This window comes from Rhinopithecus roxellana, chromosome 1 (assembly GCF_007565055.1).
Source record: "Rhinopithecus roxellana isolate Shanxi Qingling chromosome 1, ASM756505v1, whole genome shotgun sequence".
Taxonomy (NCBI): domain Eukaryota; kingdom Metazoa; phylum Chordata; class Mammalia; order Primates; family Cercopithecidae; genus Rhinopithecus; species Rhinopithecus roxellana.
The window spans coordinates 119,962,032-119,984,542 of NC_044549.1; the positions used below are offsets into that span (position 1 = coordinate 119,962,032).

The 22,511-nt window shown below is 34.1% G+C and overlaps 1 protein-coding gene across 2 annotated transcripts in view; it reads right to left on the reverse strand.

Moving 5' to 3' along the window:
- The window catches only part of DENND1B (DENN domain containing 1B), a 288,795-nt gene that overhangs the window by 12,344 nt on the left and 253,940 nt on the right, over positions 1 to 22,511 (reverse strand). For both annotated transcript variants that reach the window (XM_030929666.1, XM_030929664.1), the window contains 2 exons: positions 21,232 to 21,288; positions 20,236 to 20,343 (listed from right to left, as the gene is read on the reverse strand). In XM_030929666.1, the coding sequence (XP_030785526.1) occupies positions 20,236 to 20,343; positions 21,232 to 21,288 (165 nt within the window). The remainder of the gene's footprint in view (positions 1 to 20,235; positions 20,344 to 21,231; positions 21,289 to 22,511) is intronic.

Sequence of the window (22,511 nt, forward strand, 5' to 3'; positions counted from 1 at the left end):
TGCTCTTTGCACCCTATTGTATGCCTTCCTAGCATGGAAGACAGTAGCATGAATGCAGTATGTGCTTACTGGGTGTTTGTGGATTAAAGAGATGCTAGAAATTCCAAGAATAATGTGGCTGCTGTCTTACTTTGGGGAAGTACAGAATAGCAGCTTACAGTAGGTTCTCAATAACTATTTGCTGATGAAAAAAATAAAAAGAATAAATGACATTCGCTTGCCTTTTGTTCATTAGGTCCTGCAAGTTCAAGGTCTGTGCCCTAGGGTTCCCTTTGTTCTAACCCAAAGGCATCACCAAGGCCTTCTTCAATCCCTTATATTTGTCCTGATTTGTCCTAGCACAGGACCTTTGCATATGATGATTCCTCTACAAGAAAAGCTCTTCTCTTACATTTATCCTCTTTGCACTGTCTTTGTCTATACACATCTATTCTCATTCAAACATATGTAGTAACTGCCTACCCCATATTGAGTCTCTATTATTCTGTCTTGTAGAATGCTACAGTCTGTAAATTGCTGACAGAGTGATCTTTTTAAAAGGCAAACCTAATCATGCTATACCCCTATTTAACCATATCCTTCAATGGCCCCTTACAGTTTTCAAGATAAAGCTCATATTCCTTGCCTTGTACAGAGGGATCTGGCTATGGCAGAATCTCTGGAGGCTTCACCTGCCATAGAGATGTTTGCTCCACACTACCAAACCATCTCCTTTTCTTGTATACTTCTCAATGTCTTCTGCCTGTCCTACACGTGGGCTGATATGCTACCAAAACTTCTTTCTTCCTGGCTCTTCCCCCCAGCCTCCCCATTTTTTTTAAGTTATCCTTCAAACCTTGGCTCAATAGTTTATCATTCAGGAAACACTCATTTGCTCACCAATTAATTTATACACCATTACATTCTCTCTCCCACTGTACAGTAGGCTTTTGAGGGCAGACCCCTTGCCTTGCTAACTGATCTCTCGTGCCCTCAGAATCTAGCACATTGTGTGGTACATACTAGTTCCAGGAAAACTGCAAAAGACTCTGAAAGGAGCAAAATGATCATGAGGTGTCTGATCAGTGGAATGATGAATGCTGTCTAGAAGGTCCTGTGGGGGTAATCAAGTTCTGTAGTGCTCTGCATCTTTCGTTGTCTTTTAACTGTCTTGCCAGGATATAATTAGACAAATTGTACAACCAAGGCCTCATCTGAAGTGGCAGTAATGACAATTCATTATAATGGAACAAAGAGGTTGTTGTATTTATGGAGTCAATGCCCACAAAACCCTCCCAGGAAAACTCACATGCTGCCTGCCTGAGAGAGTCCAACCTCACTGTGGTAAGAAAGACCCTTTTCTAGAAAACCAGGAACCTTAGCAAATTTGGAGACTCTCAAGAGGAACTCACCCTAATTTACAGATATTTCAGGTAAACCATATGGTGGCAAGGTTTCTTGGGCTTAGTTGCTTAGCTTCAAGATAGCAAATAGCAGAGACTACATAAGCTCAATCTGAGGTTTCTTATGAAAATTTACATAAATAAGCAAATTCTGAAGCCTTAGCTAGTCAATACTGCATGGTTCTAGATTTACAAAGCAAACTCAAGGAGGCTTAAATGTTAATTAACTTTCTAGTTGCCCCAATATAAATAGTCATGCCAAATCTAGTAAGAACAGCCTTCTTTTTGTGACTAAGAATAATTTTAGAGATTATTATGAACACAAGCGGGGAGACTGTTGGAAAAATTGTGAAAGATTTTGAAATGGGAGAAAAAAAATATTGCCATCCTCCCAATGGAATGCTGAGTGCTGTCTAGCATTCTTTTCCAGGATTTTCTGATACTATACAGGTCTGTACCATTCATGGGTTCTATTTTATAGCTCTGTAAAGATAGAAATTAACTTGTGAAAGGGTGATGGTGATGCAAATGTTTCTTGTCCACAGAGATGTAAGTAAATTTTGTTCAGTGAAGATGTAATTATTACACTGTGGATATTATGGTTTTGTATCTGTCGGCATATACATTTCAGTACTCTAGACTGTTTCTGTTTTTCAGATTGTCCTTTACACCACCTTATTGGGGTTTCCATATTAATTAATGAGCTAATTAAAATATGAATCATAAGTTTATTTTTATTGTAAAATTATTCTTTAGGGCAGGCAGAAATGTTTTCTGAATAAATGAATATCCTTATACATAGTAGGTAGCTTTTGCTGAGAATCTATTAATGAACTGATAAGAAAAATATAAAGAATAAAGTACTATACTAGTTGACTGACATAAACATTTTTAGTGTCCATGAGGCACAGAAGGGTATTATATTCATTCATTCAACAAAGATTAAAGAAATGCCTGCTTTGTGCCAGGCATTGAGCTACATGCTAGGGTACAATATGACTAAGAAGAGGCTCCTTGTCTTCATGGATATTATATTCTAGTAAATGAGACATGAATTAAATTGAGCAGTCATACAAATGAGCACAAAAATTATGACTTCAGTTAATTTGTACTAAACTATGATTGCTATGAAAGCCTTTCAGGAAGTTGATCTAATGTGGGAGGTCAAGGGAAGTCTTTCCCTGAAAGATATTTGAGTTGAGCTCTGAAAAGTTAGTAGGTGTTAGTTAGATGATGGAAGATGTAGCAATATGTGCAAATGTCCAGTGGTGGGACAATCAGGGCAAATATTAAGGAATGAAAGGTAACTATTGGTGTGCATTGTGGAATGGGGCTTATGTTGGTACATGGGATTTTTTAAGGGGCCCATTAAGACTTGCAGTTATCCTCTTAATCACTAGATGGCAGACACACATTAAGAAGGCAAAAGCTGGAAATCTAAATTCAAGGGGGATTATAATAGTAAGGTGGGGGAAATCAAAGATTCAGCAGGGAAGTATGGGAGATGAGAATTTAGTAGGGGCGGGCAGCCATGGGATAGCCTCCGGACTTACAGGTCCTGACAATGAAGAGCAATAGAAAGCCATTTAACCAACAAATATTTATTGAGAACCTACTGAAAGCTGCTACTGTGTATTCCCTGGAAGTTAGTAGCTGTACCTCATTTTTCTTTCGGTTCTTAGTATCTTTTCACTTCAACATCCATTAAGCACTTATTACATGCATACTACTGCCTTCCATGCTGTGAAGCATAACAAAAGAAATGAAAAAGATGTTTCCTTTACTCAAGACACTTAAAAAATATAGGGTGAAATGCCAAAATACTACATAAAATAGAGCAGTTATAAATAAAAACTTTATTCCTCATTGTATGAACATAATTGATAAACTTTTTGATCATAGATGAAAATCTTACATAAATGACCGTTAATACTGATAGTGTCAAATTGCTGATGTTCCTAAATAATGAAAAAAATAGGTTCAGTCAGCTAACAATATAACTAACTACATATTGTAAACATTGGTAAATTCTGGGATCTAATAAGAAGGTATAGAAGTTTCTGAACTGTACAGACCTGCTGCAGCTATCACATTAACAATGGTTATTTCACTAGTCATGTCGAGGCTGTGAAAATTAGTAACTCTCCTTGAAAGGTAGTACTACACAAAACAAGTGCACATGTTTGTTTGGATGTAAAATACATCATCAGAAAACAAAATAAGTGAAGTTTTACATCATTCTGATACAAAGAATTAAGAATAAAATGGGGAACTGGATGTCACACAACCTCAATTAGACTGCTCCTAGGGCCTAAATACACATAATTGTAAAAGTTTTGCTCCCCTGAACATGTAAAATGTCAAGTACACATCTAATATATGTAAAAATTCATGAAGTGAACATTCGTATAACAAGGGATGCTTGCTAAGAATGTGAAAAGGTACTAAATTAATGAAAAAGAAAGGCTATCAGCATGGAATACAACTTATTAGAGGAGATATTCTACTAGAGACACTGACCCTACAGGTAGATATTGAGTGAAAAAAAAATATACTGGTAAAGACAAGAAGGAAAAGTATTTTATATGAAAGAAAAAAATATAAGAAAATGTACACAGAAAGTGACAGAGGTAGAAGGACCAAGACACAAAACCATAGAACTTAATGTCTGAGGAGACCTCATGAAATTAGTTTAGTTACAGTAAGCAAAATAAATCTTTCTTTTCACTGCAATGGTTTCCAGAAAGTGAATCAGAAAGTAGTATGATGAAAATCACTCCAAGGAGTGCACCAAGGAGACTGTCAACCTTGCAGTTACCATTTTGATCACCAGGTGGCAGACAAATATTAATAAGGCAAAATGCAGGGTAAATTTAAATTCCTGGGGGTTGGTAGGGGGAGGAATAAGGGATATAGGCAGATGAATGAGAAAATATAAATTTTTAGACATAAGAAAATTAAGATGCTTGTAATACATAAATTTTTTGAAAGTAGGTACAATCTGTACTACTACCTCCATTTTAGAGTTGAGGCAACTGAGATCCAGATGTGTTACCTTGCTTATCTAAAGCCTACAACAAATCCCCAAGCTTATGTATTTTACAGCCTAAGAAAAAAATACCTGCATGAAATAATATGTGAATAAATTAAAGAATAACATAGAATTATAATGGTTACATCTTAAAATGCATGACAGTTTATAATTCGAAATGAGCTTTAAAAAGTTGTTTTAATTTGTATAGGTAATAACTAAAGTACAGAGTTAAAAGACTTACCCATGATTGACTTGCTTCAGTGTGTTAGCTGCTTTATGTGCTGTATTTTATTTCATTTAAATATCTACTATACAACAAATTTGGTGAACATTTTCTCTATTGTACATATTAGGAAACCAAAAGATTAACAAAGCAAAGTGACTTGGGCAAGACGAGGTAAATCATAAGAGTGTGACTCCAACCCAAGTGTTCTGACTCATGAACAGAACTGTTTTCATCATAACTATCATAGATAAATAAGTCCAGAGAGACCCAGAAGAAATAAATGTCCAAGAACTAGCCTGAGAAAGGCTAGCTCTAAAAATGGCAAGCTTTAAACGTCATTTTTTAAGGCAGGTGGTAGTTACAGAATAAGAATGCTAATGTTCCAGGTAGGTGAAATGTCAGAATGAAGAGACAAGAGCTGAACATTCCTTGCCAAAGATGCTGAAAACATACCTGTTGGGGCAAAAAGGTAAACTGGAAGATTAACAAGATACCTGATGATTAAGGGCTGTTATTATTAGGCTAAGGACACAAAATTTTATACAAGCATCAGAATTACATTCCTTGAACAGGTGACTGCTATGTGAGACTACGTCACTAGTGAAGATTCTGATGTGGCCCTAACACATCCAAGGACCCTTTACCAATTCTCCCAGTCCATAGTGATTTCAGATTCTTTGTCAGTTTTATTCACGTATTTCTCTACCACTCAACTGTCACCTGATATATTCTCCATTATAAAGGCAGTGTTTAATTTTAAGTACATTCCTCTCTTACCAAATCCTTGAGACTAAGAATCATATCTTTGCATTTGTTTTGCTTGTAATATCACTTCCACTTCCACTTAGAATGCAAAACCTGCAAGAGAATGTCACTTCTATCCTAACAATGAGAAAAAGGTGGATAAGCTTTTTTTAAAATCATAATTTTTCTTGAACCTATGAGACCTATGTTGCAAGTCAACCAAGAAAACTGAATTTCATATATTATAAGCTCCTCCAAGCAGAGATGAGGGACAGGATTAATTTCACTCCTGGCAAAGCACAAGGAAAGAGGTAGCTACCATATAACAGGTAAGAAAAAAATCTGCTAAAATGTTAATAAAGTCTTAAAGGCCAACTATGGGCTAACATGTCAGCTTAGAATAGCTGGGAGTCTCAAAGACAGGGGGAGTTTGCACATGCAAGCTCTTTTCCATATATAAATTCCTGTAATTTTATTTCCAACTGAGGTAACTCTACCACCTGGTGCTCATAAGAAAAATTGGGAGCAGTACAGGAGACTGAAAAGCACTCCCCTTGGTGGTTCAGGCTTGCAGGAGGTGACAGGCTGCACAGGGGCAGGCATGAAGTCCCACTGACTTTTGAGGACATTCATTTATATAAAACAAAAGCCCTGAACTGCTGACAAACTCACTGCCTCCCAAGACTGCTGGGGGAAATGTAGAAGTAAAACCTTTATCTGCCCTAGGGAAGAATAAGAAACCTTCTTAAGCACAGAATCCTATACTGATACCAAGCAGGTCTACTACCACTGGGCAGGGCAGAAAAGCCTTGGCCACCTAAGACCAATCACAGATATAAGGAAGTTTCTCTGCCACGAAAAGAAAGTGAAAGGATGCTAAGAAAGCCCCACTCCTAAGGCATGGGGGCGCATGACCCACTTAAGATAAGCACAGAAAACACACATGGCTAGGATCAACTAGTCACAGATGTTAACTGCTGTGGGGGGGAAAAAGCATTGAGAGGGAACCCTCTATATAGCTCAGGGGTATCAGGACTGCTGATAGCTCAGAGTGAAGCAAGAACACTGAGAAAGTTTTCCAGTACCTTCTTTAGAAGTACTCTACTCTAAGCACAAGACAATAGCAGCCCATTGCAGGTAATGATATCAACAAAATCAAAATCCAGCTCATCTTCCAATGGACTCAGTCTCTTAAACAAACAGCATTACAGAACAGCCTGCCAATTTCTAGGTGTAAACACTATTTAACTCTTTCTACCCATTTCTGGGTAGAAATTCTATCACTACATTAATTCTAGTCTTCACAATAACTCTATGGAAGTGGACATAATTATCAATATTTTATAGATCTGAGGGCTAAGAGGATCAGAGAAGTTAGGAAAGTTACTCAAGTTTCACATACCATCCAAGTGGTAGTACTGTTCTGGTCCTGTTCTCTTATACTACAAAGCCTGGAATCTTTACATTCCCACAGGGGGTCTTTCTATTAAGTGATGAGGTTGATGGTCTGATGTAAAAAGGAAGAGTAAAAATAAACATCAATGAAGTAAAGTCTTTCTGAATTTGTAAATAATGGTCCCTAGTAAGTTAAGAGGAAATAAGTGATCTTGAAAACTCTAGATCAGCAGACCTAGCACAAAGTAGGTGTTCAGAGGAGGTATACAATCTCAAAAGCTGTAAAGCAGCACAACTAGATACTGGTTGTGTTGAACTGAATTAGACAGACTCTCCATTATGGTATGCCCATTCTGTTCACATTGCATTAAATGCATTAAATGCTTATTAATGCTAAGTTGGGGTCTGTTCTACAATTTGACTAAAGAAATCTGCATATTAGATTTTAGAGAGAATATGAGAAACCAGAACTGATCCCTTTACAGGGCGCTTTCACTGAATACAGATTAGGAAGTTTAGTTTCTATCTAAAAGATCCCAGAAACACAATAGTTTATAATTCATTTCCCCATTGCTAATCAGAAACTACATAAAAACCCATCCAGTGGCAACACTCTACCAGGCATTCTAAAAGACTGTCTCTCACTGAAGTGTGTTAATAGGTAGAAGCAAGGTCTTGTATTCACAGGAAGTCTCATTATTCAACTGTGTTTATATGTAATATGTCTGTGAACTGTTAATACTTTTAGCCAACTTTTAAAGACAGTTCATATGCCAAGTAATTATATCAATTAAAAATTTTTAATATATATATATATTTTTTGGTCTTTAATATTTGGAAATGCAAATTCTACCAAACACCCTGCAGTAACTTTTCAGGACCAAGAGATTATTGATCAGCGCAAATACAAGTTTTATAAGATTATTAAATAGTATTCTCAAAACAAGTCAGTAACCCTTTGATAAATGGTAAGCTATTTGCAATTTCACTTTTGTTGACACGGTTTCAATATTTCAACATTTAAAAAGGTTTCTTAATACATGACAAGTCTACTGTATTTTCAATAAGACACAGAATTCAGTTCCTCTCACTAACTAATGTGAAGATGACTTTTCTAGCTGGGATAAATAATTTAAAAATTAGCACTGAAGAAAAGAACCATATTATTTTCAATCACCTTAGTAAATTATGTTTTCAAAAAAATATATAGCTAAGGATTAAAATATTTGTTAGTAAAATAATTATAGCTGCATTTTATTTCTCAGATTTACCATATTAACATAGAATGAGCATAAATGTGTGTACATGTGGAATCATACAAGAGTAGACAGAGTATAAAAATGCTTCTGGTGTTACATGAATCAAAGGTCTTAACAGAAATTGCAATTACATTTTGGTCTCAGAATCAAATAATACTAGTTTTCAAAAGAATTTACTATAAATGTCAAAAACATAATAAGGCAAAAAGAGAACAGATCTGTGAAATAACTAGTATTATATTCAAATGTTAGAAAAGCCATAAAGAACTCCAGAGAAGGCTGAAAAACAGAGTCCTATTTTGTAATTAGTATGGGCGCACAGGCCAACTTAAGATATTTATGTATTATTCTAGTGTTTTATGTTAGGAAGACATGTTAGGAAATATAACAATGTGTAGCAGATGCAAATCCAGCTCAAATTATAAGATCCTATTATACCCCCATAGTTAGAGATCTATTGACATTTCTGAAAATTCCTTTCTCTTGGGGGACTTTAATAGGCAGCAGCGTAGCCCTACAAAGAATAGACTGGTTTTTCCTTTCATCGACACCAGCATTGATCTCTGATAAACTTTAAAAGCAGATCTTTATTCAAAACCAGAAGAAAATGGCATTTCTTTATCCTAAGATTCTTGGAAAACAATAACAACTTGTCTACAAAAGGTAGGCACTTTTGGAATAAAAAAATGTTGTTAATTTAATCAAGACCCCTTATAAACAAAACAGGTAACAGGGAAAAACAAAGTCAACTAGGACAGAATATAGTGAGGAAAAAATATTAATGATGTGATTACTGATGTAAACTCTAGAATGGTAGTATTCACTAGATTTACTAAATGGAGAAATTAAGTTACTTTGGTTTTGCTTCAAGACATTGTAATAAATGACAGTCATTTCTGGCAATAAATTTGAAGAATAAAATTATAACATTAAGATGCATGTCAACTTTAAAATGTCTCAAAATATGTACTGAACATGTTCACATAAAAAGATTATCTTCCATTATATGTTATTAATATATTAGGTATTGTTCAGCAGAGCTAAACATTTTAAAAATGAAGTCTGAGCAAGTTATTGAGGGAAGAGTTGGCTTTGAATTATTTATTTGATAGAATTATGTTATTGAATAATCTTATGACAATATAAATGTCTCAATGTGTATTCTGTTGTGTATTCTGTTGTGCTTCTAAAAGATACACTACTCTGAAAGGCATTAAAATTTTTTTGTAACTATCTTCTTTTAAGGAAAGTACTATACAATGTCCACTAGAGGGCACCCTTGTAATCTATAACTGATTTTAAAACAAACATTTAATTATAATCAAATTTAACATTTTGGAAATTGGTATTATTTCAACAGAGAAACAAAAGAGAAAAATAACTTTCTTTCACATTAACAATATGGAGGGCATATTTTCCAAAGTGAACTCGAAGGATCAATTTTATAAATTATTGACATTAGTATTAATATAATTAGACTACATATATCCTTGGAACACAGACTGCTAAAATGTGTTTTCATTTAGGCAGTATTTTTTTATGGACATGTGGTAAAAGAAGAACATTCACTTAACTTATTTCAAGAGAGTTTATCGCTTGAAGGTTTTTTTTTTTTTTTTTTGAGGCAGAGTTTGGCACCATCTCCGCTCACTGCAACCTCTGCCTCTCGGGTTCAAGTGATTCTCCTGTCTCAGCCTCCCCAGTAGCTGGAAGTACAGGCATGCGCCGCCACGCCCGGCTACTTTTGTATTTTTAGTAGAGATGGGGTTTCTCCATGTTGGCCAGGCTGATCTTGAACTCCCGAACTCAAGTGATCTGCCCGCCTCGGCCTCCCAAAGTGCTGGGATTACAGGCGTGAGTGACTGCACCTGGCCTATCCCTTGAAGTTTTATAATGTTTTCTTACTATTTTAACGTTTCAGCTTGATAATAGTGTCCTCAATACTGAGCCAAATCAAACAGTGATAAAAATAAAGATTGTCTTGCTTATCATGATTGGATCCAATTATTTGATTATTTTGTAAATGTTTATTTTACAAAATATTCTTTCCAATATTCTGCCCCACCCCCACCGCATGTAACAACTATTTTCTCTTTTTGATTTACAATCACTTTTTTTCTTGGTCAAAAGTAAGTGGTTACTTTCCTCTATAAACACTGAGTACACCATTTTTCTCCTGACCAGTAAGGCAAACTATTCAATGGACGGTATTTTTCCAAAGATCCCAACCAGTATACAGTTTTCCTAAATCTATTACATCTTCCGAACAAGAAACACTGTATTTAATTACATTCATTTTATTCCCAGAGTCCAATGAACTAATATGAAGAAAAGTGTTTCATAAATACAATACTATAAACCACACCCTACTAGGTGTAGACATCCCATCTTTTCTCATGCTTAAGAACTAAGTAATTTAAGACAACCTAAGATATTATCTTTTCTTATAAGTTTCACAGAAAATTTCATCTGTGGCATTTTAAAATATGACATTTATTATATATAAAAATAAACTATTTGGTTGCTCATATTTTTTTAAAAAATGCTAACATATTGAGATTTCTCTTAAGTCCCTATTCAATCAAAATATAGCTTTGAAATGCTTTACTTGTAAGTCTCTGCATGCATAAAAGTGTATATGACTTCTGAGCATATTTTAAAATATAAAAGTATGCTACTCATCAACTATAAAATGAACTCATAGCTATTGTGCTATGTTCCACAAATCCATTAGAATGTTTTATAAACCATTAAATACATAAAGATTCAAAAAGACAAAAAGTTTCATTTTTAAGTGTGATATTACCTTGCATAATGGATAAAAATATAAAATCACAAGATTATATTTTATGGTTAAAGCATTCTTATTTGTGCATTCCAAAGATAACTATTTATATCTCAAACTATTAGTCTATATGTGACTATATTAAAAAAGTAAAATAAATGTCTACCAGTTTAATAGTGCTTGGTCTAACAGTAGAAATTATGACTGTTAAACATATTTCTATTTGTAAACACTGTATTTGGGTAAACATTCCAAGTGAGAGTATTTATCAACAAGCATACTGCTTTGTATCACACTGCAAATGAAAAATAACTTTCCACTCATATTTTCTCATGCTGTTTTTACATAATTAACTGGAGAGGTTGAAAATCTAAAAAGATTGCTATTTGTCCCAGACATGAAATAGTTAAAAGTGGTGTGTGTGCGTGTGTGTGTGCGCGCGCGCCCATGATCGTGTGCCAGGGTTTTAATAGGGCTTAACAACAAAAAGCTTCAGTCCCCCACTTTCCCTAGGTTTTGTTGTGGTGATTTTGCCTTGCTTAGGGCCATCCATCTGTTAATGTTGACTTGTAATACAGCTAAGCTCTCATGCTTGTTCAGTAGCATAGTTGAGGTGTCTGTGAGTCTCATGAAGACACACAGAAACATACACATTATAACTGCTAGACTAAGCCATGCATGGCTAATATGGAGCAATATCTCAGATATATATATAAATTTTACATATTATTTAAAGAAATTTCTTATTCTTAGAAAAGAAAATGTCAATAAATGTTTACAAGTAAATATTTTAAAACATAATTTCAGATTATAGACTTATGTTATCTTATATTTTTTCACTAAGTCTCCAGTATTCTATTCTAAAATAAAACTGATGAAAGAAGGTAAGTACATAGGATTAAGACTGTTCTGCACCATGACCAGTGGTTGTATTCTCAATGGACTCACTGGCCCTGTTTTCAATAAAACCAGAGAAGGATCCTTTCCCTGGAGTCCTGTTAGGCTGGGGCTGCTGTTGGAACTGTCATCTTTACACAGAAGAGAAAAGGGTTGGGTTTTACAAATGTGGAGCCTAATTGGGAGATCTTCATGGCTGTACCCTTGACATTTATTTAAGCCTCATCAACAAAACGGGAAATAGCCATACTAATTAGCACACCAGCACACAAATTACTATTTGTTGGAGGTGGACTATAGATTCACAATCTATTCCAAAGATAAGCTAAATACTGGAAAACAGGTTTAAAACACAACCTTAGAACTTTGTTCTTTTTCTTTTCTACAGCACACAGATTATAAAACTTCACAATGTTTTACTTTAAAATACATTCTTGGAATTCAAATGATCATAATCTCATTTTCATCTTTTGAAAACCAGATGAAAATAAAGTTTCTCACTGACAAGTCTAGCTGGAAACTGGAAATGTAAAGTTCTTTAGATAACTGAGATCCACTTCTGAAATGAATAATCAAATGGACTAGGAATGGGATGAGTGAAGACTATACTCAATTTTATTCACAATAAAATGACATACTTAAGGTCTTATAAACTTATAAATAAGATATTTCTTGGTACAATAAGTTTCATATTTCTGTTCAAGTCACATACTGGAATCTATGGTCAACCCTACTTAGAATGAAGATGGATAATTTTAGGAGTCCTAACTACTTTAGTGATTAGAGATTATTAGTGATCCTGGACTGTAACTACCAAGAGAGAAGTCAGATGGTGCCATTGCTACAAAGACCTGGAGCTCAAGATATATGATACAGTAACCATAAACAAATAGCTACCGATTATCAAGTACCAAGTATGTCGCAGATATTTTATATATATTATCTATAATGCCTACAGCATCCTGGGAAAATAATTTTTATTATTTTACAAATGTAAAAATTAAGGCTTAGGAATATTTTGTTTTGCTCAATGTTAAATCCTAGTACCTTTTTCAAAGTTAAGCTCTGTCTGGCTCTAAACTCCATATCCTTATTTCTAACTATCCCTCTTCCACAATCACTCCATCCAACACAAAGGCATGATGGTAGTGGTTAGATCCCTAAGTTCTAGAATCAGTCTGCCTGCTTTTGAATTCCTATTCTGCTATTTATTACTTGTAGAACTTTGGGCACATTTATTAATCTCCGTTTGTTTCTAAATCTGTAAAATGGGGATAATAATTCTTGCTCTGACTGGATTGTTGGAAGTTTTAAATGAATCATGTAAATACAAACATAGACAGACAGTCTCACTGTTATTACAAAACTGTCCATCTTCCCTATGTCCTCTGAGGCTGCTCTAGTGCATTTCTCTATTATTTCAACTCTACAAAAACTTAAGTTTGAAAAATAGTAATAAGAACAAGAAAATTGTCTAGATTACAAAATCACAAATGTCCCTGCAGAAATTTGCCTTTAGGCAATTAAATTCACCACATAACAAATCTTTTAAGAGAATTTGGATACTTGAGCCAGTTCTAACACAACAGTGATGCTACTTGTCAGTAGCCTTACAGTAGGAAGAAAAGAGTGTATCTTATTTCCACTTGTACCTGTTTTCACCTTTTTTAATGAGGTTCAACAGCTAGTAAACTAAGCTGTCTTTGAGAGAGGTATTAATGAGACTGAGCATTTCAAATAATAAACAGCACAGAAGAGACTAATTTCTGTCTTCCAGAACAAAAATCTTTGCCTCTGCTAGGTAATTCCACCAGAATGTGAGCTCTTGTGACGCTGAAAAGATTTGTGGATCCAAAATATCTACCCTGTTTCTTTGGAATGATTGGGTAATTCATAAGCAACTTTTTAAAAACCAAAACTTTGTGGATTATGAATCATGTAGCTGTGCTTTTCTCTTCATTTTGGCTGTGCAGGAAATAGGCCTTAACAGCTTCTTACTACATTTAACATTTTCCCTGCCTTAAAACTTACCTACTTTTTTTTTTATTATTATACTTTAAGTTCTAGGGTACATGTGCATAACGTGCAGGTTTGTTACATATGTATACTTGTGCCATGTTGGTGTGCTGCACCCATCAACTCGTCAGCACCCATCAATTCGTCATTTATATCAGGTATAACTCCCAATGCAATCCCTCCCCTCTCCCCCCTCCCCATGATAGGCCCCGATGTGTGATGTTCCCCTTCCCGAGTCCAAGTGATGTCATTGTTCAGTTCCCAAAACTTACCTAATTTTAATGCAGTATCTTTCTATGGTTCTTTGTAAGACATGAAAGTATTTTTGGAAATAGGTAGAATATAAATGAATAGACATTAGTTTCTCTGGTATACATATTGATAACTAGACTTTGCCTTTAACCATATCCAAATATTTCTAGAAATATTACATATTTAGTTGAAAAGCTTAATATGCACAGATCCCAATATTATTATACTTGCAGAGTTGGGGTACAAGAATTTCTGGATTTGGTAATCATCATAAGACAGTATGACCATGGCTCTAGCATCAGCTTTCTGCCTCTTCCATAACATACTGTATTATATTTCAATTAAATCAATGGGGCTGGATTATATCCAGAAAAGCAAACCAAAGAAGCTTCTGCAATATCAGACTGCAAAGAAAAAGCAGCAGACTATGGCTGATGACTTTTGATTTCCTTGCCCAATGTGCAAATATAGTACCCTAAATTCATTTCCACTTGTAGCCTTTTTTGCTAGTGTAAGTGGCTCAATTCTCAGGAGAGAATTAAGGCAACATCAATCCATTAGGGTAGGCTGACCTTAAATTTATCAAACCCCAGATTTGTGGTACAAATTTCCAGCCTCTAGGCATTTAAAAATGCCGACTTGTTTTTGTTATTTTGGAAATATGACTTTTTGGCAAATAGCATTACAACAGTTCCCCCTTACCCATGGTGGATATGTTCCAAGACCCCCACAGGTGCCTGAAAGTGCAGTTAGTACCAAACCCTATACAAACTATGTTTTTTCCCATACATACATACCTATGATAAAGTTTCATTTATAAATGAGGCACAGTAAGAGATTAACAACAATAACTGATAATGAAAAAGAATACTTATAATAATACTCAGAACAGCATGTAATTTAAACTTTATGAATTGTTTATTTCTGGGATTTTTCATTTAATATGTTTTGACCACATTGACTGCAGGTAAATGAAACCTTGAAAAGCAAAATAGTGTAAAGCCATTAGAAACAGTAGACATCTTGTGAGATATTGTCACAGTCCTTAAAACCACTTCTCTGACAACTGCTTCCACTGTTCAACCCACTCACCCCTACTGCCCTTCCTGTGTCCTTGGTAACATGGTACTCTCCTTGCCTCTCTGGCTGGAGTTTATTGAACCAAAGATTAATGCCTGGTCCAAGAGAGCTGATTACATTCTTCCTTAAGAAATTGGAATCTAGAATTATCCATTTCTAGTGGCTGCTTCAACTGAGGGCCTTTAAAATCTGTGTCAAGGACACAGAGAAGCTGAGAAAGCCAGAATACAGAATGCACAATGAACAAATAAGCAGAAAGAATAGGCCAAGTATTAAAGAGGGAATGGGAGGGGAGGAGAGAAATGAAGGAACAGGGGAGGGGAAAGGGAGGAAGATAGAGAAAAGAAGAGGAAGAAGAAAAGGGACAGAGAGGGAGAGAGGGAGGGACAGAGGGACGGAGGGAGGGAGGGAGGGAGACAGACAGAGAGAGATGAGATGAGATAAGTAGCGTAGGGAGAGAAGCTGATATTCTTCCCTGATTACTTTTTCCATTTCCTAGTTCTAATCCTACCAGAAGCCTAGATATATTCCTGCAATTAGATGTCCTAAAAAATGCCTTTATCCTTATAATAAATGGCTTGATATTATTTTATCTAATATGTGAGTTTGCTAACACTACTTAAAACTAAATAATTAAAATCAAGGATTTGACGATAATTTCAGTGTAAATGTACCCTGCTCTTTTATAAATAAACTGTTGGCCACCAATTGGCTATCATTTCAAAGCAGTAACAACTCAATATCAATTCAAAGAAGTAACATTAGTAATTCAAGATAGCATGGACTCCGGAAGCCTTGGGAAAAAAATGTTAAGGGTGAAACGTAGCAGAAAAAAATTGCCAGAAGGCCCAAAATTTAGGTCTTTGTTAAATACATATGTGAATCTAAAACTAAAAAATCAAATTTCAGTTATAGAAAAAAATGCAAGCAAAATACTAAATTGTAATAGATATTAGTAGGTGAAAAATGATTGGGCATATGAACTCTTAAAAATTTTGCTATTAAGATGTATACAACATAGGCTGGGCTCAGTGATTCATGTCTGTAATCCCAGCACTTTAGGAGGCTGAGGAGGGTGGATCATGACATCAGGAGATGGAGACCATCCTGGCTAACATGGTGAAACCCCGTCTCTACTAAAAATACAAAAACAAAATTAGCCAGGCTTACTGGTGGGCGCCCGTGGTCCCAGCTACTTGGGAGGCTGAGGCAGGAGAATGGTGTGAACCCGGGAGGCTGAGCTTTCGGTGAGCCCAGATCGTGCTACTGAACTCCAGCCTGGGGGACAGAGCAAGACTCCGTCTCAGAGAAAAAAAAAAAAAAAAAGGTATATACAACACACAGATATATTTACCTATTTATATAATGGGACACATAAAGAATAAAAAGAAACATATATACTGGGTATACACATTTCCTGAAACTCAGATATTTATCATTTGAAAACAAAAGATTGTTATTCAGATATTATCAACATTTGCATCACAATTCTAAACACGTAGGTTTAACAAATTCCTATACAGCAAGTAGGAAAATCATGCTAGAATTCTTAAAGAATAAGCCCTACTCCTCTCAATTCCTGTTATAGTTATTGCTGTCATGTCTACTGTAAACCATAAAATGCTAATGAATGCAGATAAATGAATTAATGATAATACATAGTAGCCCTGAAGACTTAGTATAAGCATACACTGAATGGAACCCATTATTCTATAAGGTTTTCCGTAACCTAATACAATTTTCTCTATCAGAATGTACAGTGTGAGGACTACAGTTAATACTGTATTATATACTAGAAAATTACTAAGAGAATAGATTTTAGGTGTTCTTACTTTGCAAAAAAATAGGTAACTTTGAGATAATAGAGGTGTTAATTTGCTTGAGTGTAGTAATCATTTTGTTACGTATATGTATATCAAAACATCATGTTATACACATTAAATATATATAATAAAAAAAGAAATTGTCTCTAGAAGTTAACAGAAAACAAAAACAGAAATCAGTAATGTATTTTGTAATTACATTATCATAAAAATGCTATGCCATGTTAAAGGAAAGACTTTACAATTTTTTTTAGATCTACTTTACAGCATGGTGAATATAATTAACAATAGAGTACTGTACATTTCAAAATTGCTAAGAGAGCAAATTTCAAATGTTCTTACCAGAAAAAATGTTAAGTATTTGAGGTGATGGAAATGTTAACTAGCTTTATTTAATTATTCCACATTATATTAATGAATCATAACACTACTTTAGACCCTATAAATTTATATAATTATAAACAGTCAACTTGTAATGAAAAATAAATTAATTAAAATATAGACTTGCAATATAATTGAGTTAATTTACTTTACACCAAAATAAATGCCAATGGAATTTAAAAAGTAAATGAAAAGTGAAATAACAACAGAACGAGAAGAAAATATAGAGATATGTATCTGATGGTATATAAGGCTTTTCTAAAAAGCAAAGAAAAGAATAATAAATGGGAAAATGTAGTTAATGCACAGGAAAAATAAAAGAAACTGACTTTTAGAACAAAAGGACAAATAAAAAGTCAGGAAATTATTACTTGCATGTATGTCAAAGGGTTAATATCCTTCATCTCTAAAGAGCTCTTAGAATTTTTAAAAAAGGAACATATCTACAGGGAAAAATTGCAAAAGCAGTTTAAAACTGCAATTCCCAAAAGACCCATGTCTTACAAGCATAAACTGGTTCACTTTCACTAATATTGAAAGAAATGCAAATTAAAGAATAAGAGTATCATTTTCACCAATCAAATGAGTAAGGGATTTTTAAAAGATTGCATCCAATGTTTTTAAGGGTATGAGCAAAACAGGTAATAGACTCCTAGTGAAATATACAAACCTGTATCAATGTGCCAATTTGTAAAATCAGTTTAAAAATTGTTTAAACGTTTTTTAAATGTTTAATCAGTTTAAACGTTTTTTAAATGTTTAATCAGTTTAAACATTAAAACTGGAAATAGGCCAACTATCAAAAAAGCCTTCTTATAGGAATTAATAGTACATTCACAGGCTACTCTACCACCATGAAAACCAATGTTGTAAAAAAGTATATAAAGATGTGAAATGATACTTATGATACTACAGAGTGGAGGAAGCATGTAACCAAAGCAGTTGTGAACAAAGAAATTAATGTGCGTTTTATTTTCTTCTTTGTGCTTTTTTCCTGTATCCCAATATTTCACAATGAGCATGTATTAACAGTTTTAATTAATTCTTAAAATTGTGTTTTTAAAGAAAAAAAATATGAGGAGCTAATAATTGTCATAACATGAAACTGATATTTAGGAAATGTGTTTCTCCAATATAAATCTTTTTTTATATATATATCTTAAAGTATCCTATAGATAACAAAGATCTCATATTCTTTTTCGCAGAAAATCTACTTGCCATGGTAAAGATAACCGAAATGCTCCAACATTAAGCCAGTAAACATTTTACAACAGTATTTGAGATGTTAAAGCTTGAAAACAGACAAGGATTGTGCATATTAGTGGTGGGGAAAAAAACAACAGAAAAATCAATAGCAAATCCATCATTAGTTCACGCATTAATAAATGTTCTCCAGTTAACAGCAGTAACAAGAAAATGTTTCTGACTTCTGTAATAATTATTTTACTGAAGGGCTTATTCTAGAACAGACAATCACTATTGACTATCAGTATGCCACAATTATGGAATTCTAATGTGAAAATATCAGCTTAAAAAATAAATAAATCAGAAGGAAATACTCAGTATGTTACAAAAATAGTCCCATGAAGTCAGAGAATTTTTGTGTTTTACTTTTATATATACCTGGTATCTAGAAAAGTGTCTGGCATATAGTGTTGATGAATGACTGAATTAATGGGATTTTTTTTTTTTCCTACAAAGGCCTGGAGTTTCAGTACAGCTTCACTATCCTTTCCCATTCTTAAAGACTGTTAAGGTTTGAATTTTGTCCTCTCAAAATCATGTTGAAATTTAATTGCCATTGTAATGGTATTAAGAAGTGGGACTTTTAAGAGGTGATTAGGCCATGAGGGTTCCACCCTCTTGGGTGGGATTAGTGCTGTTATAAAAGGGTGAGTTTGGCCCTCTCATCTCTCTTGCTTTTCTGCCTTCCACCATGGGATGACACAGCAAGAAGGGCCTCATAAGGTGCCAGTGCCTTGATCTTGGACTTTCCAGCCTCCAGAACTGTGAGAAATAAACTTCTGTTCTTTACAAATTACCCAGTCTCAGGTATTCTGGTACAGCAGCACAAAATGGGCTCCAAGACAAAGACCCATAGAAGCACTTTATGGCCATGTATACTTCTGTGGCGCCTGCCTAACCAGGAAAGCTAACTGAGCGTCAGAGATGGGGTTTCACCTCCTTCTGCCACTGATCAGTTATGAGACTTATGGCAAGTCTTGTGACCATTCTAGCTATCAACTTTCTCATCTGCAAACCTTGGCAACTGTAAGAAATGAAGCTTTGCAGTCACTTCCAGTTCTGTAATTTTGTAGCTAGAGTCCACTCAAGAATTCTTTTTTGAAGCTAGTTTTCTAAGGCCATTTAGGATACGATTTGGTATATACCAATTTTGTTTAGTTAGAGCCTTCATAAATGCACTTCTGAAAAAAAAAACCAGAAACACTTATAGCTATGATTCTGAACACTCTGTCACTTGAGACAATATTTTAAGTAGCATATAAAAAGAAGCTTTAAATATTTATAGCAGATAAAATAATCTAACTTTAGAAAAGAATAGAATTATAGTACAGTAGTTCAGATTTTAATTTCTATAGACTTATTTTAATGGCCAAATACCCATGTACAAGATTGATTTTATTTTTGTAGTAAAGGAACCCTCTGATTTCCAGTTTATCATCAAGATATCCACATTCTATAAGAATCACACATTCAATTGTCTTTTCCCTCACTGGACTATGAGATCTATGACGGCATGGGCTAACAAAGCATGTGGAGACTGATATCTGAAACATTTGATTCTCAATCCCCTTGTAGCCTTCTCAGATTCCACCTACTCCTCCCCTTGACCAATACTGCAGGTTTTCTTATAAATGGATCCAAATTGTACCTAAATAATGTATTGGAATTATATAATTTGAGAATGTGGAGGAATGAAGGGCAAATAACCTTACTTACCTGAGCAAGCTTACGCTTTTCTGAGTTTCCTCCCTTTTCATTGTGTAATTTGTAAACTGGTGTATATTGTACAGAAGTAGAACAGGTCCCATAATCGTCATCATTTTCCTACACATGAAAAAATATACCGGCAATAATTGTAAAGCACTCCTTTTATTACTAACGTCTTAGATTAATAAACAAAATATCTGATACACATACAAGTAGAAAAATAACACTTCAGCTTTAAGTGTAAAAGAATCTAAGAAGAAAATGCATTTTTCTATAATCAAAATTAATAAATTTAATTTAATAAGGTTAATGATCAATGATCTTAATTATATTAGAAATTTAATTTAATAAAAATAATTTAAAATCTTAGATTACTTTGAATAATCTGAATAAAATTTATATAAAGATAATTTTCTATCACTACACTGGAAGTTTTAAGTAGTATGTTTTCTCCAAAGGTAAAAATTCAGAACATAACAACTGATAATAAAATCTGCAAAGATATAAATTAAAATCAACACACATATACACATATTTACATATCTGCAATATTCATAGCTTAAATACATACATAACCTTTTGTAAATTAAGAACATTCTTCATTTTAAAGTAATACTATTAGAATGAGACTATCAAAACAAATGATGGCGTTCCTGGATTACTTCTACACAAAAGGTATCTTTAAAAAAAATCTTAGCATAAAGCAAGAACTTCAATTGTGATATCAAGGCAATTAACTTTATGAAAACATACATCCTGTTAAAGCATCTTTGAAGATTTCCATAGTTCTGTGATAAAATATGCAAACAGTAAAGAGATTATTCAGTGAATGCATACAGAATAGCAGATAGTTGCCAGAGGGCTTGTTATAAAAAAACATTCTTGAACAAAGGGCTAAGCATATTTCAAAAATCATTAAAAACATAAATTTCTAATTGGTAAAGTATAAACTTCAAATTAATACAAGAATCAAGGTAAAAAGGAAAAAACATGAATATGACATACCTTGTGTTTTAGTTTACTCTTCACTTCCTTTAGTCCCAGCTTTGCATGATTTTTGGCCTAGAAAATGATAATAAATGTGCCTGGCTCAGGATGGTTCTATTACCATTTAAAGAATAAGTATACAAGACCACATCTAATGACAATTACTAACTATTCATATGATTTAGAAAAAGAATAGATTATAATCTAACACTCTTTTCAGGGATACACATTATCACTTACTATTTTATTACACCTAAATCGGTTGGTAAAACCATTAGTCTCTTCTTTGTATACAAGTATCCTATGAAGGCTAACATTTAGCCTATGTTGTTTCCTAAACTATTAAGAACACGAAAGGAATAAACCAGATTACTAATGTTAAAACTGTAACAAACTGGAGGAACAGAGAAAGTACATCCCAGCAGCAAGTTATTTGGGCAGATGTTTAACTTGAAGAAACTTTGGCAATTTTACAAAGCTTTATTAAGGGCTTTTACAGACAGACATAGAATTTTATTAGCAGAGCCATCTTAATGGAATGGTATTTCATATATAGTTTTTCTGGTAAAAATTAAAAGTCATTTAACAATTTAAAGCTATCCTCATGTTTCACAGGGAATCTGGCCACAGCATTTGAGTTTCTCACATCCTGCTGTGATTCCTGTGGGGTATAACTTAACTAAAGGCAACTGGGGGCTTTCATGAAAGCCCTAGCCTTTGTTCCACTAGAAATTCCTACTCACAGTGGCCAAGGTGAAAAAGAAGAGAAAAGGAATTCATATTTACTTTGTTTCCTAAATATATGACTGTGTGCTGGGTGCTTAGCATGCATTATCTTAGGTAGTTATCACAACAATTCTGTAAGATTAGTACTACTATAATCACATTTTAAAATAAGGAGAGTGACTCAGGGAGACTGTAATCTAGCTAACTATCCTCTAATCCACTTGATCACACTAATCTTTTCAGATGCTCTTTAGTATACAGAGTTGAAGCTACTAGTGTCAGTCTTTTCCATGGTTCTATAATTCCATAGTGCACTGATTCATTTAAATAATTGTTGTCCTATGTCCTTCTCTGACTTCCTTCAGATTACCTGATGGGATATAGGTTCTCTCTATCCTTTTCAACTTACCAGTTTGAAGCTTAACAAAATGCATGTATTCTCCAGGGAAATGCTCCAAGCAAATGGCTTTGGTAATAATTTAAAATTGAGACCTAACAAGAAAGATGACTTTGAAAACTGCTTAGCCAAATAAAATATGAATTCCACTTTGCTGTTATTCTTAAATTTATAC